The sequence below is a fragment of the Paroedura picta genome, chromosome 3 (assembly GCF_049243985.1).
Source record: "Paroedura picta isolate Pp20150507F chromosome 3, Ppicta_v3.0, whole genome shotgun sequence".
NCBI classification, from domain to species: domain Eukaryota; kingdom Metazoa; phylum Chordata; class Lepidosauria; order Squamata; family Gekkonidae; genus Paroedura; species Paroedura picta.
The window spans coordinates 130,241,213-130,258,916 of record NC_135371.1 but is presented as its reverse complement, the minus strand read 5'-3'; the positions used below and the strand labels follow the sequence as shown (position 1 = coordinate 130,258,916).

The window sequence follows — 17,704 nt, the reverse complement described above, 5'->3', positions numbered from 1 at the left end:
CACTGCAGATAGCCTGTACTCAAGTAGCACTATGAGGGTGCTTGTTAAGATTGTTGTTGGCAACCTATATTGTGTCATACTTCTGATGTCACTGCAGACACTTCCTCAATCCCTTCGTTCCATCATACCTAGGAAGTATTTATAATAGGTGGAATGGATTCACCCCTTGAATTATTTTGTCCTTTAAAAATAAACAGTGCAAAGCTGTATACAGCAAATCAGACAATGCTTTCAAGTAGGATCCAACCAGCTTTGCCATTGGCACAAGAGAGAGGAAGGGTCACTCTTGATATCAGGCAATATTATGCTGGAGATTGTGTTACCCATATGGACAAAACAGATCAATTCCTTCATTCGCATGCGGAAAGGATGGTGACCTTTCTATTCCCAAAGAAAATGAAAAGGAGGCATATATTACTCTGTTTTCTGGAACAAGGCTCTCTCTTCCCAGCTATTAGCTGTTTCTGTGCTACTGCGTTCCAGGGCTATTTCTAGCCTAGCACTAAGTGGGGAGGCATTTCCATTGGCCCACAACAGGTTACATAGCTGGTTTACATAGATTGTTAATTAAAAATCACATGATTCTATTCATTTGTTTAGGTAGTTTCCCCCTACTTTTCTTCCCAACAGTGATCCAAAGCTGCTCATAAAAATAGTAAATTTTAAAAAGTCTAAAGTACAATTTAAATAAAAAAGAGACAAGTGAATACAGTGAATCATACTTCCCTGAGCCAGCCTGTTGCAGAGCACCTACTATGTTTAGGCTTACCTTTCCAAAATGTTACCTGCAAGAAAGGGGCAGAGGAGGCCTTACATAGTGGGCCCTTTCTCCAGAAAACAGGCAACTTCTTTGAGGTTTTGCTCTGCTTTGGCTTGTAAATTGGAGTGGGGTATTGTTTTAGAGCATCTTTATGAAATTATGCTCCAGTCACCCGTCCCCTGTTCTCAAAGTCCTTTCCCAAAGCTGCTTTGACTTGATCTTTTGTGGAAGAACATAGTCCAAGCATGTTATCACATGATCTGAGCCAAGTCTTTGAAGCCAAAGCCATTGTCAAACTGAGAATGAACCTTGAAAGCTGCTGTCAGTTGGGCATGCAGTTGCCAGGAATGTTCTCCTGCAGGTGATGGTTTGGTTTTCTTTATTCACGTGAACAAAATATTCCAGGGCATTCCTGGTGAGTTGGTAGTGAATAAACAGGGTCCAACCCCTTGTGTTGATAGGACTGACCTTGATCCCAGTACCACTCTGTTTCTCTGTGCAGGCACCTCAGGGCAAGCCACACAATCCAGGCAGCATTATGCACTCCCACAGAAAGCCAGGGGTCGCACTCACTCTGAAGAAGTGTTTGAGGCACTGAGCAGCCTGGACACAGTGCTTCTGGGTGAGTGAGCTTAACGTGGCCTCAGTCTGCACGGGGCTTTGGCATGCCCTGGGAATCCAAGATTTGGGGACAGGAGAAATAAAGAGTTTGCCAATTCTCCTTTCTTTGTCTACTGTGATCAGGAAGCTGCTTCACTGCAACTACCAGGCAGTATTCAAGCTGTTGCAGTTACTGGACGGTGTGGCTGTTTTCTGTGGCTGCTCACTTCATTATTTGTAGCTATCACTGTTTGTGTGGACTAGCCATTTACTTTGCAAAGGGACATTCTCCATGTTCTCCCTGGACACAGAAAGAGCATTCATGAGCATGTGCAAGTTCTTGGAACTTCTTGGAACTTTCCCTGCCTCCAAATCAAAGCTAACACCTACCTGTCTCTGCCCAGATTCCAGGACTCATCTGGATGTCCCTGACACTCCCACTCGCTTAGTGTTCTCGGCCCTGGGGCCAACCTCGCTGAAGGTCAGCTGGCAGGAGCCACACTGTGACAAAGAGGTGCAAGGATACAGCGTACAGTACCAGCTTCTCAATGGAGGTCAGTGAAGATCCCACTGCTGTTATTGTAAGGGAGAGATGGCGACATTCGTTTCTAAGAGAAGCCCGCATATCTTACTAGAAGCATAGAGATATTAGAGGCTGTCTGAACATTTATTCAATAATAACATGTACAGCAGGGGACATTTTTATTCCTTTTCTGAGATGGAGAAACACTAATAATATTGTTTTTATTACTTAACAGGATAGCCGCCAGTCATAGAGTAGGTGTCTGAACCAAACAGAAGTCAAGAAAGTGAAAAGGCTCATCATGCTTAGAACACCCAAAGCTAAGCCTGGGTGCTTCTGCTGCACTCTTGTATGCATATCCTCCAAGGAGACAGCACACCCATCTCGCCACAGTGAGGAAATGTCTAACTTTGGGACCAATTCCGCACGGAGGTGTAAAATGTGCTCCGTCTCCTGCTTGCAAACGCGCAACTGGAAACCGTGCGTTTGCAAGCTTCCTGACAGGAGACCCCTCCCGTATTTACCCGCCACCTCATCGTGCCTTTTGGCCTCCTGATGAGGTGGTGGAGAAGCCAGAAGAGAAAACAACCCAAAATTCTCTCCTCACTCCTCAGCTTGTCAATCTAGGCAAGCCACCTATCCCTTCACAGCTGTTGTTTTGTGGACTCAAATTTCCTTACACTCAGCACTGGCACCTCTCCTCCCCCCCCCCCCCATGACGCTGGCCACTTCGGGCTGGAACGGCCGCTTCGGTACCCTGTAGCACACAACCCTAGTTGCGATGTGAAAGAAGAAGAGCCCTGAAGAGAAGTTGGAGGAAATGTTAAGTCTAATAAGTGTCAGGGAAGGCATCTTCAACCTCTGTTCATGATGAGAAATAGGGAAAGGAATGTTCTGTGCAGAAGATGAATGTGAGATTTCCAAGATCATGCAGGCTGGGAATCATCTAAATTCCTTTTCCTTCAAGCACCTAATTCAAGGCATCACAGAAATAGTTGCTGTGTAGGCATAAGGTAGATAAGACAACAAGTATCACATCACATCAACATGGTGAAATATGGCGGGGGGGACTGTAGATGCTGCTAATTATTAAAAAGTTAAGGGTTGGGTGCTCAGTTGGAGCATAGTTGATATAGTCTTCCCCTATTCCTTCCAAAAAATGCTTCATAACACTTTACTGCATTTATTAGAAAGTGCTTCTTTGGCTGGAATAGCCAAGACTACATGTATTCTGACCCTAATTAAATGCATCTGGATTGAAATGCACACAACACATTAGTTTACTTAGTAATAAGCAAAATTCCTTCAATGTGTAAAGGCCTTTTTTTCCCCACATGGCACATGGGATTCATGTGGACTCCAAATTTTAATGCTATGTAGGAAATTCATCTAGGGGATAGTTCAGCAGTGGAAGTGGAAGCTGTAGTCTTCACAACAGTGGCTTGTAAAGTTGACCACTGGGTCTTTTTCTATCCTCTAGGAGAAGTGCACAGGCTTACTATTCCCAACCCTACTCAGAACTCCGTGGTGGTGGATGACCTGCTGCCAAACTACTCCTATGTATTCAAAGTCAAGGCCCAAAGTGATGAAGGCTGGGGTCCAGAGAGAGAGGGAGTGATCACTATTGAATCCCAAGTGGATCCACGCAGCCCTCTGAGTCCTGTTCCAGGTAATGTAGCTTTTATTATGTAATGCTACACAAGACATTTACTCAGCTTTATGCATTTCTGGTATGATTGTCTCCTCAGGTCTTCTTAGTTCTTTGACACTGATTTCAGGCTGAGCTTTTTGGGTGAGAGGGGTGTGTATCAAAGTAAGACTGTGGTTATTCTTCATGTGAGCTTTATGTTGTGGCATTTGGCTACTAGAACATATCAGGATTCATTTTGAAAGGTAGGTTTCAAGCATCAATGACTGCAGAGAATGGGGACATTTGTGGCAGTGTGTTCTGAAGGCTTGGAATCAAAACACAAGACTTGCACAAGACTTTAAAGCTTCACTAAGCCCTGTAAGGATAACTGCTGTTGTTCCACTTCAGATGTTTTTGTTCTGTCCCTTGTTCCTCCCTGTGATAATGGGAACTTGCAAAGTTCCTTCAGCCTGGTGGCTTGCCAATGGTTAGCCACTGGTGGAAGTTAGACAGGGGGGAGGGCAGGGTCATGAGGGCACAATCAGCTGAATACACCACTTCTGGAAGCAACATTAGTCCTCTCTAGGAATTGCTGGAAACTATGGTTTTTGCATAGAATTTCTGAAGATTCCTAGAAAGTCATTATGTCACTTTTGAGTGATGTTGCACCACTGGCAGTACACCCTCCTCCCCTAGTCATGCCAGGTGAGACATGGAGACTGTAACTGCAGCAAATCCAGTACCCATCTTAAAAACACATATTCTTGCTCCTAACACCATCAAGAAGCAGATTAAAAATCAACTCTTTATGAACAATATTATTATTTGTATATTCCTTCACCATGTGCTTTCCTTCATCCTTACCTTTATCACTTTAATTTTGGTTATAATAATCTGAAGACTGCAAAAAGCCACCTGCCTCATTGTTGGGTTGTCAACCTCAGTGTGGAGCCTGAAGTTCTCCCGGAGTCACAAATAATCTCCATACTACACTAATCGGTTCCCCTGGAAAAAACATCGTAGCTTTGGAGGGTAGACTTTAAAACATCACATCCCTACTGAGCTCCCTCCCCAGGCTCCACCCCTAAATATCCAAGCATTTCCCAGCAATCCTATGTCCCAGTGACATACGTATCATTTTTTGCATGTGTTAGGTTTTATTTAAGGTAAAGGTATCCCCTGTGCAAGCACCGAGTCATGTCTGACCCTTGGGGTGACGCCCTCCAGCGTTTTCATGGCAGACTCAATACGGGATGGTTTGCCATTCCCTTCCCCAGTCATTACTGTTTACCCCCCAGCAAGCTGGGTACTCATTTTACCGACCTCGGAAGGATGGAAAGCTGAGTCAACTTGAGCCGGCTGCTGGGATCAAACTCCCAGCCTCATGGGCAGAGCTTTCAGACTGCATGTCTGCTGCCTTGCCACTCTGTGCCCCAAGAGGCTCTATAGGTTTTATTTACTTGAGCCATTAACAGGGCCCATTCCCATCTCTATTGGGAAGGGTATTTGCAGAATGCTGCTGGAGCAGCGGACAAGTCACTTTTGCTGCTACCCTTAAAAATATGCTAAGTACTCTCTAAAAGACTAAAAGTCAGATCTCTACCCAAAAGGGGTTTATGGGACAAATGAACAGCAAAAGGATAAGGAAGATAGAGGGAACAGAGACAAAGATTAGGCAAATTGTAGTACACAAAAATTTATGAGAGCCAGTTAAATAATATAAGTTGCACAACAGTTTCATTAACTGAATTACAAAATGTGAAGTGAATATAACTTTCAATCTAAAATGTCTATGTTTTATTTGAGAAGCTGAATTACAAAAACTAAATTTATTTCATGCTCTCTGTATGCCACATTGGGTTAAATATTTGTTACTGGGTAAAATTCAGATCTATACTTTGTCTGCCTTATTCTGATGATAATGAAGAAAAAGATTGAAAATCACAAATTTTGCTTTACAGTGTGCAAAGACCAAACCTTGGTACCTTGTAAAAATAATGAAGGAATGCAAATTTGATTAACATTTCAGATTTCTTGAGAGTTTGCTTTGAAACTAATGTCTTACGGCAAGAGTTCACTGGGTTTTACCCAAATATTAACAATGCTGAATGTCAAAAAATGCCAAAATAAAAATTTATGTCATATTTTATTTCAATAAAATACACTTCCAATTTTGGCATTGATTCCATATCAGAAAGAGTAGCAGAATTTGCATACTGAATATTTTTAATTTTGTTTGAATCTTATATTCTGTATTCAAGAAATGATGTAAAATTCTGTACAACATTTCAGTTCAATTCTTGCTAGTTTCTTCTTAAGAACACTGACCTTTTGTTTTTGCTCATGTAGGCTCTCCATTTACCTTGAGCACACCCAGTGCACCGGGGCCCCTGGTGTTCACAGCTCTGAGTCCAGATTCACTTCAACTGAGTTGGGAAAGACCCCGCCAACCCAATGGGTCAATTCTGGGCTACATGGTCACTTGTGAGATGCTACATGGTGGAGGTACGTGGAAGCTCGAACTGAATTCCAGTTCAAATATGAAACCCCCATTGTTCTCAGAGAACATTGCCTGGGTGATATTACAAGACAGGGCAGTCCCAGCATATGCTAAATGCTGCATAAACCTTATCAACAATACTTGGTACAAACGTGTGACACCTTCCACAGCGCAATTCCTCACTCCATAATGCGATCTCATGATCCACAAAAATGTTTGTTTTAATTCTAAAATTACTATTCCATATTCTGCATTTCTGAAAAAGGTGTTCCTTAGCTATTCTCTCAGTCTCACTGACACAAAATAAATTTTAATTGTGAGGATAAGCTTTCATGTGCTTTAAGGTGCCAGTGGCCTCTGACTTTGTTCCATTGTTTCAGACCAACCCAGCTGCCCATCTGAATCTCACTGGCACAATCCTAGTTTAAGATTCAAGCACACTCCCTGTTTTAGAGAAGAACCTTAGGCATGACCCAGAGGCCCAGCAGTTCAGAATATTGCTTGAGACTGCTGCTCCAGTACTGCTTCTGATTGTCTTAAGACATTCTGCTGCGAGTGGGGGAAGATCAGTTTTTAGAAAGGTGACACTGGCTGTATTGCTATACAGTTCCAAACAAAACCCAGATGTAGGGTAGCTCTAGAAATCACTGAATACTCTGTGGTTTTATCTAGGTGATATCTAGCAAAAACTGGTGATATCTAGGGCTACCCTACATCACTTTTGAATTTTGCCAAAAAGTTACATTAAAATGCAGCTGATATTATGCCCCCCATGTCCCCACATCCAACCCTCCAGCTGGTCACCACGCGTGCCTTTGCTACCCTAGATTGGCTCCAGAAAATATCACAAGTGATCTGGACACCAGATAGTTAGTTACAAGGAAATAAGTTTCTATAAATACCCTCAGACATAATCTACAGTTTATCCACAAGTTTTCCCTCATGCTAATGTGGATTGCAGCCTCGACTGCCACTGGGCCTCTCTGGACTTCCCTTTGAGGTCCAACTTAAGCGTACTTTCGTGGGGGCTCTGCTTATCAAAATCTGCTTGTGCCACTGAATCCCCTCATACCTTCATTGTCTCATGGTAGAAGGAAGCTCTGATCTTTTATTTCTTCTTCTCCAAATTCTACTATTTTAAAATGTTTTTATTCCTTTAGGTGAACCCAGGAATATCTATGTGGAGGGCGACAGCCCAGAGACCACTTTGACAGTCCCTTACTTGAACGAAAATATTCCGTATAAATTCAAAGTGCAAGCCAAAACCACACAAGGCTTTGGGCCTGAAAGAGAAGGCATTATTACCATTGAATCTCAAGATGGAGGTATAGAGTTTCACCACAGTAGTTATAATGTTGTTTATTGTACCGTGAGTGTGTGCGGAGACTGCAGTTATCTGAAAGAAGAAGGGGGAAAAGCAACATTTTGGGGGTATACTAGGATAATATAGATCAAGACATTGAGCGTTTTGATTGTGACCCAAGAGGAGCTTATGGGAGAGAAACAGTTTTCTGATTCAAGATGGCACTTCATAGGCAATGTTATTTCTCTCGAAAATGTAAGCCATTGCCTTCTTGAAGGTTTGTGATACATAAAGGAACTTATAATAGAGTTGCCAACCCCCAGAATTACAGCACCCATAATTCTGAGGTCTCCCAGAATCACTGCTGGTCTTCAGACTGCAGAAATCAGTTATCCTTGAGAAAATGGCAGCTGAGGTCCCCCCCCCCCTTTCCAAACCTTTCCCCAAGGTCCACACTAATATCCAAATTATGGGCACATAATAAAAATTAGAAACATTGATAAAATCTCAGTTGTATATACTGCATAGTACAGTAAGTCCAGAATCAACATTAACACATGAAACATAAGGACCAAAAACCAGATGTGTTTTGAAGTTTAAGTGCACTTGTATAGAAATATATAATATTAGGGCTTGTTGGGAGGTAAAAATATCTAGAAAGTGAAGCCCCAGCTGATGTGTATTGTATAGAAGAAGGCCTAATATGGAGCCCACATTGTGAAATATTGTTCAGAAACCACCACTCTCGGAATTGCCGGGCTCCCATGAGCCCAGTTCAAAGAGAAGCACAATTGTTGCCAGCACCAATTCATTATCACCATTTCACAGTGCATTTTAAAATGTTGTGATGCCCTGACCCACTGTGGGCTTGTAGTACAGAACACTTTCCCCACCACCACACCAAGTGTTTTCAAGGGCCAAACCTGCTGATTGGGCACTAGCACACACTGTAAAATGGCCAGGAGTCTGCTTGTGAAAGGCAGAATACATAGATTGCTCCTGCCACCACCACCCCTTGATTCCAACCATCTTTGAACATTCCACACCCGGACTGTAATAGAGCCCCTACCAAAGCGTCTACCTTAATGTGCTACAGATAAGGAGAAATCCATGACTGCCATGAGCTAGCAAAGAATTGTGTCATGTGCTTCAGAGCACAGCGGGAGAAACTACTTTGTGCAGGAATTAAAGTGTAAAGTGAAAGACTGGGGAGGTAGGTGGGAGGAGGGAAAGAAACTCTCCCTCATAGGCAAAGGGATGGAAGGAGACATCCTCTCTCAATAGCAGAAGACTTGTGACAGATTTCACACAACCCCCTAGTGATGATTTGAGGGTTCGACAAATGATTGTCAATAATTTGGAGAGGCCTGCACTTTTGCACACCACCATGGCTATGGGCCTGTTCCCAGATCACAGCTACAGTAGTTTGTAGCACTGTGTACCTTAAAGGCTAAGAAGCTGAGCTATGACCCAGAAAGTCCCTGACTTAAAATACTGCCTCTACTAAGCCCTCAGCAAGCCATTATTTCTCATTCCAGCCCCACTTACTCGCTTCTGGAATACAGAAAGAACAATATCAGCTTACCTTGCAGTGTTGTCTAGTTAAGATAATGTATATGACATTCTTTGAGCTCAATTGCCGCATTATGATTTGTAGCAGTGATCCATTTGAAATATCTTCTTTGTTTTAAAATATTGAAACAATTCATTTGGATCATAGAAGGAATATTTCTAATAAATAAATAAATATCTGCAGGCTAGTAAATATGACACTTTCTGTAATACAAAGAAATAATTAAGGTGCGTTGAAAGTCACTTTGAAGGATCATGTTCTCTTTCAATGGTGTTCTTTTTTATTTCTCACAAACAATTTTTCCAGTGTCCACTGTTTAATAATCTCAAATGGAATAAGAAATGCTCTTCCAAGTTAAAAAAAAAAATTAACCTCTCTTTTATTGTTAAGGTGCTTTCTCTCAGTTTGGAACACAGCAGTTTACCAAGGAGGAAGTGTACAGTTTCCCCACAGACTATAGCACCAAAACCAGCATCACTCAGTCTTCACTGGATCCCTTATATACAGGTAAGAAAAACCCTGTGCAAATACCCTTAGACTTGCTTCTCCATGTTTCCTGTTGAGTTCTGTTGAGTTCTAGAAGACCATTGAAAGGGATACAAAACCTGATTCTCACCCCAGATCTGGGATCATCAGTCCAATGAACAAAACTAAGTACCAAACAAAATGTTATGGTGGCTATGGGTTCACGTTGTGGCTGCCACTGCCATTTTAGGCTAAAATTTGGCCATTTAAAAATGGTGCCGGAGGGGGGGAGGATTGCCTGTTCTTTCTATACCATAGACCCAGCCAGGATTAGGCCTTCAAAGCATTTTTAAATGGGCAAATTTTTGCCTAAAATGGTAGTGTTGGTAGCCATGGGTCAAACCTGCGGCTGTTGTAAAATCTAATTTAGCTCGAAAACATTGCTTCTAGTCATAGCTGCTGGTGGCTCTCCTCAGAAGAATTCCCAAGTTTCAGAAAGTTTGGACTAAGTGGTCCAATCCTATGGGCCCCCAAAGAAAGTGCTCAATGGAGAAAAAAATAGCAAAAAGAAAAACCCAAACAAAGAAAAAACAAGAAGCCCACCAGAACAAAATCAAAGGCTCCAAGAATCTCTGGAATAGCAACTGGAAGGGGACATTTTTGCAAGCCCAGCAAAATCAGTATAAACCCAACAGGACTGAAGTTAATCCAGAACATTTCTGCAGTTGAAACTGAAGGTGGGGTGGCATTTTTGCAAACCCAGCAGGACCAGTTCAATGTACAGAGTGCCCAGCAGAAGCCAATTCCATTGTGTCAATGCCTGCTCAACAGAACTGATCCGAAGTACAGAATCCAAATTCAAGCAAAGGGGAGGCTGGAAGGCCAGAAGAACCAGTGTCAACCAGAATCCAGTGCCATTGTGCAAATGCCAGCTCAACAAAACTGATGCGACACACAGGATCACACTGCAAGCAAGGGGGTTTGCAAGCCCAGCACAACCAGTTCAATGTGCAGAATGCCCAGCAGATCCCAGTGCCACTCTTTTGCATTGCAAGCAAAATAGGACTAATGTAAATCCAGAGGATCGCTGTAGTATAAACTGAAGGAGAGGGAACATTTTTTCAAGCTCAGAGCACAACCTGTACAATGTACAGAATTTCCAGAAGAACTCAGTGCCACTATGGCACTACCAGCTTTATAATGAATGATGATCTCAAATTTGAGTCACAGGAAATCCAAGTAAGAGAGTGTATTTTGCAAGTCCACAACAAGCAGTTACAATGTACAGAATGCCCTGCAGAACTCCATGCCACTGGCATTGCAAGTTTAAAAGGACTGATAGTGCAGAGCCAGATTGAATCCAAGCAAGGAGGGGAGGATTTTGCAAGCTCTGTGCAAGAAAATGGGGAAGGAACAAAATGAAATGCAGGCAAAGGGGGGGGGGGGAATCTCTTGAAACTGACAAGAGCAGTGCAAATGCCAATAGAAAACCCCAGAGACAGAAACAAAAAAGAAAAAAGTCCCTGATCTTCCCAGAAAATCCTAAATATATCCAGGATGCTTTCAAGATTTTTTGTTTGTTTTCCAAAAAAAAAATCACCAATATTTTTGAGATGCCGAAATATACCCTCCAAATACTGATAAGGTAATTTCCATGTATATTTTTAATTCAGGTATATATATGCATGCCACTAGCAAGAATAGAGACCCCTTAACGAAACAAGTATGACACTATTCCTGATCTAGATGTTCAGGAATAAATGTTCAGGTTTCTTGGATGAAACTTCGGCCCTCGACCCATACCAGTCTGGTTTCCGCCCTGGCCACGGGGTGGAGACTGTGCTGATCGCCCTCATGGATGATATCCGGCGCCAGCTGGATCGGGGCGGCTCCTCCATTCTCGTGCTTCTAGACCTGTCGGCCGCATTTGATGTGGTCGACCACGAGTTATTGGTACACCGCCTCGCCGGAGCTGGAATAAGGGGGACTGCACTTCAATGGCTGGTCTCCTTCCTCCAGAACCGGACGCAGAGGGTTGCGATGGGGGAGAGTATGTCGAGCCCTTGTGAGCTCCCTTGTGGGGTTCCGCAGGGGGCGATACTCTCTCCCACACTTTTTAACATCTACATGCGCCCTCTAGCCTAGCTGGTCCGGGGCTATGGGCTGGGTTGCCACCAATATGCGGATGACACCCAGCTCTACTTCCTAATGGACGGACGGCCGGACTCCACCCTGGATACATTTGCCAGCTGTTTGGAAGCGGTAGCTGGATGGCTCAGGCAGAGTCGCCTGAAACTCAACCCCTCCAATACGGAGGTCCTGTGGCTGGGCAGAAGAGGGCAGGACCAGGAAGCGTGCCTCCCATGCCTGAACGGGGTGCAATTAACATCTGCACCAGTTGCCAGGAATTTGGGAGTGACATTTGATGCCTCCCTCTCTAAGAAGGCTCAGGTCACCAATGTAGCTCGGACGGCATTTTTCCATCTTCGCCAAGCCCAGCTACTAGCGCCCTACCTGTCCTCGGAACACCTGGCCACAGTGATCCATGCAACGGTCACTTCCAGATTAAACTTCTGTAACTCGCTCTACGCGGGCCTTCCCTTGTCTTTGACTTGGAAGTTACAGCTGGTCCAAAATGCGGCTGCTAGGGTCCTCACTAGAACACCTTTGAGGGCCCACATTCAGCCGGTGCTTCGTCATCTGCACTGGTTACCAGTCTGTTTCCAAATCAGATTCAAGGTATTGGTATTGACCTTTAAGGCTATACGCGGCCTGGGTCCCGTCTACCTGCGGGACCGCTTGGTTGCTTATGCCCCCCGCAGGGCACTCCGCTCTGCAGATATGAATTTACTGGTTGTCCCGGGCCCACGGGATGTTCGCCTGGCTTCAACCCGGGCCAGGGCCTTTTCAGTCTTGGCCCCAACCTGGTGGAATGAGCTCCCAGAAGAGCTAAGGGCCCTGCAGGATCTACCAGCTTTCCGCAGGGCCTGTAAGACAGAGCTCTTCCGCCAGGCATATGGTTGAGGCCAGGGCAGCTCTCCCACTAATCCATCAGAGGATCCCCTCCAATATTGAGATCTCTAACATCGAGATCATGGTTAGATCTATTGTATTGGTGCCACCCTCTTCTGAACATTATTCTCTCCACCAGGCTGAACTAAGATCAGAATTGTGACCACCGCCGCTATATGTTATATGTAATTTTTAATTGGGGTTTTTATGGGGATTTTATTGTGTTTTAACTATGTTGTAAACTGCCCTGAGACCTATTGGGAGAAGGGCGGTCTAAAAATTATATAATAATAATAATAATAATAATAATAATAATAATAATAATAATAATAATAATAATAATAAACAAGAATGAAGCCAAGGTCATATCCTCAGAACAAAATGGGTCAACTGAATGCTTGTCTGAAATACAACATTGTTACACTACCATGTTACACTACACTACCATTTTCATTAGAGCAAGAGAACCTTTCTGTGGATTCAAAACTCTTGACTTTTGGGTTGAAATACCCAAGAAGCCACTTTCATGAGGTGATGTTAAAATGAATCCTGCAAGTCCACTCTGGTCAAATTTCTCTGCAGGGCAGTCCTATGCTTGTTTACTCAGAAGTAGGTCTCACTTTTTTCCTTGGGGCTGACTCCCAGGTAAGTAGGGCATGTGTCAATAGCAAAGCCAAAGGCCAGTATGCAAGCTGTAAAATCAATCCTTATTATGTCCTCTCTTGTTGCAGATGGCATGCTGATGACCACAAAGCGGGTAGAGAGTGGCAGCACCCTCACCAAACAAGTCACTCAAGAATTTGTCACCAGAACCATGATGTCTAACAGCAGTGGGTCATTCACCAGACAGACAGACAGGCAGTTCTTTGAAGGCTGAGTCCAGAAGAACACAGCCAAATGGACACTGGATTTCAACAGGGAATGATCTGAAGTGGGCCTACTCTGTGGGTTCAAATTCCAGACAAGCTCATACTGCCTGCTTTATTGCGCCAGCGTTAAAAGCATTAGCTGTTGCTTTGAAACTCCACTGGGAGGAGGATGCATGCAACCCAGGTGAAACCCCAAGAGCTTTAAAAAACACACACCCTGTAACTTGGTTATGGTGTTGCACAGCTTTGACTCAAGAACTTGACTGTTGCATTATTGGCTGTTCAAATATTGCTAGTGGAAGGCTGACCACATAGGACTAAACCTGTGTTCAAATCACCCCTTGATGCCGTTCCATTATATATATTTTTCTATTTGTGATTCCGTTCCTAAATCCACAGTCCCTTGTTAGCTCTATTATATCTACCAGCAAAAGCCATCTGTCACACTCTTTGTACCTGTTGAATTGCAGGGCAGCAGCATTACCTTGATTCCTCCTCAATTTCTGTGTAAAATCCCCTGCTGATAAAGTACGGTACTGCAGGAGCCAATTAGTATGTCAGTTTTCATAGCACCCCCTACAGTGCCTTATGGAGAAATGTTGCTTAAAGTGCTGTACAGTTTGCCTAACATATATATTATGTATTTTTTATAAAGTGTATTTTATCTCACTGAGCAACATGGGACCAAAATTCAGACACTGATCCTCAACATTTATAGAAGCAAACAGGTGGCCTTATAATCTATGCCCTTACCGTGAAAGCCCTAGAACAAGAGAGTTTCATTTTGAGTAGCCAGAGTCAACAAAATTTGCTAAATTCCACCCACCGTCCCTCTAACTTATTGGCAATCGTGGCCAAGCTGCAGAACAGGTTGATGAGAACTGGCTAGGTGAGTGTCATAGAACCTCAGTTCAGTCATTTTTGCTCCCCTCTGCTTTCTCAATTGGCAGCAGCAATTTAATTGTGCATGCACATTGTTTTCCATTGCCTTTACAATACAGGCATTAGACACTTTAGTACATTCACTATTTAGTCAGTCTCAGTGCTTCATGGATACTGTAGTCAACTATAGCATCTAGAAAGTGCAACTGTGAGATGAATGTCATGAACAAAAATGGCAGCAGCTACACAAGTTTTGTCTAATACTTCATTTTTGCAGTTCAGCTGCCCAAACATGTGGAACAAAAATTCTATGGATACCTGTTTAGATGTGTGGACATTTGCACAGAATGCCTCTCCTGAGTTTTGCTGATCCCTAAATACAATGAAACCATCTCTGCAAGCAGAACAGCAGCATGATGAAAACATTCTACTCTAACCTCCCTCTCCTACTGTTACTTGCAAGATTTTAATGTAATGAAACATTTTAAATTTTGACACCCTCCACAATATAGCTTGAGGTATTACAGAAAGCAATCCTAAACAGGTCTATCCAGAGTCTTACTCTGGATAGGAGTTACTTCCAGGAAAGGAGTTACTTCCAGGAAAGAGTTCTTAGGATCCGATGAAGTGTGCATGCACATGGAAACTTATACACAGAATTAAACTTCATTGGTCTTAAAAGGCGCCACTGACTCAAACTTTGTTCTTAGGATTGCACTGTTAGTCCATTATATCACTTATGTCTGCCCAACATGAGGTTCAAAAGAAATGATTTGTCCCAAATAGTCATGGGACGATAAAATAGTAGAATGTAGCTATTAAAAGTAGCTATTAAAAGACCAGAAAAGACAAACACGAGACAAAGACAAACACGAGAAAATGAGGGCAGGAATTACCCATGTCTTCAGTCTGCAGACAAGCTGCCTTGACCATACCTGTCTTTTTTACAAGTAGATGTTTTATATTTACTTATTTGCCTGTATTTACATATTTATATGTGTGCACATTTAATGATGCAATCTCTAAACCTGCCACTTTTCCCATTTCTAAGAATAAACCCTAAAAGAAAGGCCCCTGTTATGGTAATGGGTATCTTACAGGGTTGAAAGATTATGACTTTAAAGCCATTATTTCCTGTTGAACATATCTGTTCCCATAATGCACTGGTTTTCCAATGAGGGTTTCTCAGAAGATCAGTAATGAGGACATGTTCCTGCAAAAAGGCAATTCACCCATCGCTAGTGCTCTCCACACTGTATGACAGTCAGACCCAGCATGCTTGGTCAATAGCCTGCATCAACTGAGTGTACATCCTACTACAGTGTGCCCTGGAATCCACTGAAATGCACTGTGACTCCACAGCAGAAAGTCAGAAATTCTGCTGCAGACAAATATACATTGACAGTCTCTCTGAAGACAGAAACTTCACCATTGTGTTAACACAGCTGGGAAAATTCGACCCACTGTGTAGCAGTTGCCTTTTGATTGTCCTTTGCCTTTGCCTTGGGTCCTTACATAAATATCAGAGCCACCAACGGAATCAACTATTGATGTTTTGGTAATGAAAACAGTTAATTAAGGGGTTACTACATCATACATCTACAGGCCCTAGCAACAGGCTGGCTCCAGTGTTGGAGGGAGGAGGAATTTTGCTTGGCACAGCCTACAACAGCAGCTCAAATCTTCACAGGGGGGAGTAATGATTGCAACTCTCCCCCTCCCATGGGTAAAGGGGCCTTTGACCAACAGACCAAAGGTGCTGACCTCCAATCTAATCTAGTAAAAAACAGTTGGAGGGCTTTTACTTTTGTTAGAGATATACATCTGGATCGCATTGCACACTTTCCACTGACCCATTCCTGAAAATTAGGAAATCCTCCAAACCTTCCTCTATTAACTTTTCAAAGGGGAAGATTTCTTTGTAGAACTATTAGAGCACAGCCAATTTCCCAGTACAGCATATCACTGAATATAGACTAGCTAGTGTCTCTCCAAAGCTTAAATTACACTCTCTTGTAAAGTCACTGCTACCCGGTCGTAGCCCTTTTCCACATATCCTAGTGCTCTGTTCCAAAAGTACACACAGGCCTCCCTTTTAATCAAAGAACCCATTTGAAGGATCTGATCAGCCATACTTCAGCTGCATAGTGCTTTTACCACCAGTTAAAAAGAGAAGAGGGTATGCTTTCATGTACGTAACAGGAGAACTGCAATAGGATACAAATGCCATTAACGTAGCATACTACAATTGGCAGCAGTTGGTGACTTTTAATACATATGCAATGTGAAAATTCATGAACAGCTGATGTTCTGGATCAGATATTACACAATAAATATTTTCACTGTAGTCCAGGTTTTCTTTTTTAATTTCCAAATATATCACAACATAAAAACGCTGACAGCTTTGTCTACTGCAGGGGTGGCCAAACAGTGGCTCTCCAGCTGTCCATGGACTACAATTCCCATCAGCCCCTGCTGGCAGTTACTCATGGTACTTGTAGTCCATGGACAGCTGGAGAGCCACCCTTTGGCCACCCCTGGTCTATTGAGAATAAATACAGAGGTAGATGCTAAATCCCACTGATTTCAGGTCTAAAGGCATAGGATCAGGTGTGGTATAGTGATTAGAGAATGGAAGACTCTAATCTGAATCACATTTGATTCCCCACTCCTTCACATCCAACTGGCTGGGTGACCTTGGGCTAGTCGTAGTTCTCTTAAGACTGTTCTCACAGAGCAGTTCTTAAGAGGTCCCTCAACCCCACCTACCTCACAGGGTGTCCATTGTGGGGAAAGGAAGGGAAAGATATCTGTAAGCCACGTTGAGACTCCTTTATGTAGTGAAAAGCAGGGTATTAAAAAAACAGCTCTTTTGGGAGAATGCCTGAATTATCCTGTTCTTTTTGGCAATGCTCAAAAGGTTGGCAAGAGCCCTAGGCAGCAGCTGTTTGACCAGAGGGGCTGCTGTGAGTAGATGGGCTGGACGGAAGGTAAACATTCCTGGTGTCCATCAAGTAGCTGGCAAGTCTCACTGTTGATGTTGCCAGATTTCAAGGGCCTTCAGTTGCCTGGGGTTAGTGTATGTTGAATGTCATCAAGCTGCTTCTGACTTAAATCCCATGAAATGTTAACCTTCAAAATGCCTCCAAAATGTTGTAGCCTAAGCAGCCTTGCACTCAAGTCTTTCAAACTGAAGGCCACAACTGCCTTTGTTGAGTCAAGGCGGCTTATGTTAGGGGGTGATCATGGCTCAGTGTCGGATCATCTGTTTGGTATGCAGAAGAACCCAGGTTCAATCCCTGGAATCTCCCATTTAAAGGAGGAGGTAGTAGGTGATGTGTAAGGCCTCTACCTGAGACCCTTGGAAGCTTCTGCCATGCTGATAAGACAATTATGATAGACTAATGGTCTGATTCAGTATAAAGCAGTTTTATGTGTTCATGCAGAACCAGCCCACCACCACCCACCATGAAAAGATGGAAGGACAGATTCAAGCCAAAGGGCTCAAGTTCAAGAGCTAATCTGAGCACAACCCATACTAGAGACACTGAATGCGAAGTAATCTTACTATGAAGCTTTGGCTGAGA

At 43.2% G+C, this 17,704-nt stretch overlaps 1 protein-coding gene across 8 annotated transcripts in view; it reads left to right on the top strand.

Annotated features, from left to right (window-relative positions):
* Positions 1-16,464, top strand: part of ITGB4 (integrin subunit beta 4) — a 102,151-nt gene extending 85,687 nt beyond the window's left edge. For 5 of the 8 annotated variants that reach the window (XM_077327774.1, XM_077327777.1, XM_077327781.1 and 2 more), the window contains 7 exons: positions 1,263-1,382; positions 1,765-1,914; positions 3,364-3,552; positions 5,863-6,018; positions 7,174-7,338; positions 9,280-9,396; positions 13,098-16,464. In XM_077327774.1, the coding sequence (XP_077183889.1) occupies positions 1,263-1,382; positions 1,765-1,914; positions 3,364-3,552; positions 5,863-6,018; positions 7,174-7,338; positions 9,280-9,396; positions 13,098-13,243 (1,043 nt within the window). In that variant the 3' untranslated portion in view covers positions 13,244-16,464. The remainder of the gene's footprint in view (positions 1-1,262; positions 1,383-1,764; positions 1,915-3,363; positions 3,553-5,862; positions 6,019-7,173; positions 7,339-9,279; positions 9,397-13,097) is intronic. The other 3 variants (XM_077327778.1, XM_077327780.1, XM_077327782.1) reach the window with 1 other exon arrangement.
* The last annotated feature ends 1,240 nt before the right edge of the window (positions 16,465-17,704 follow it).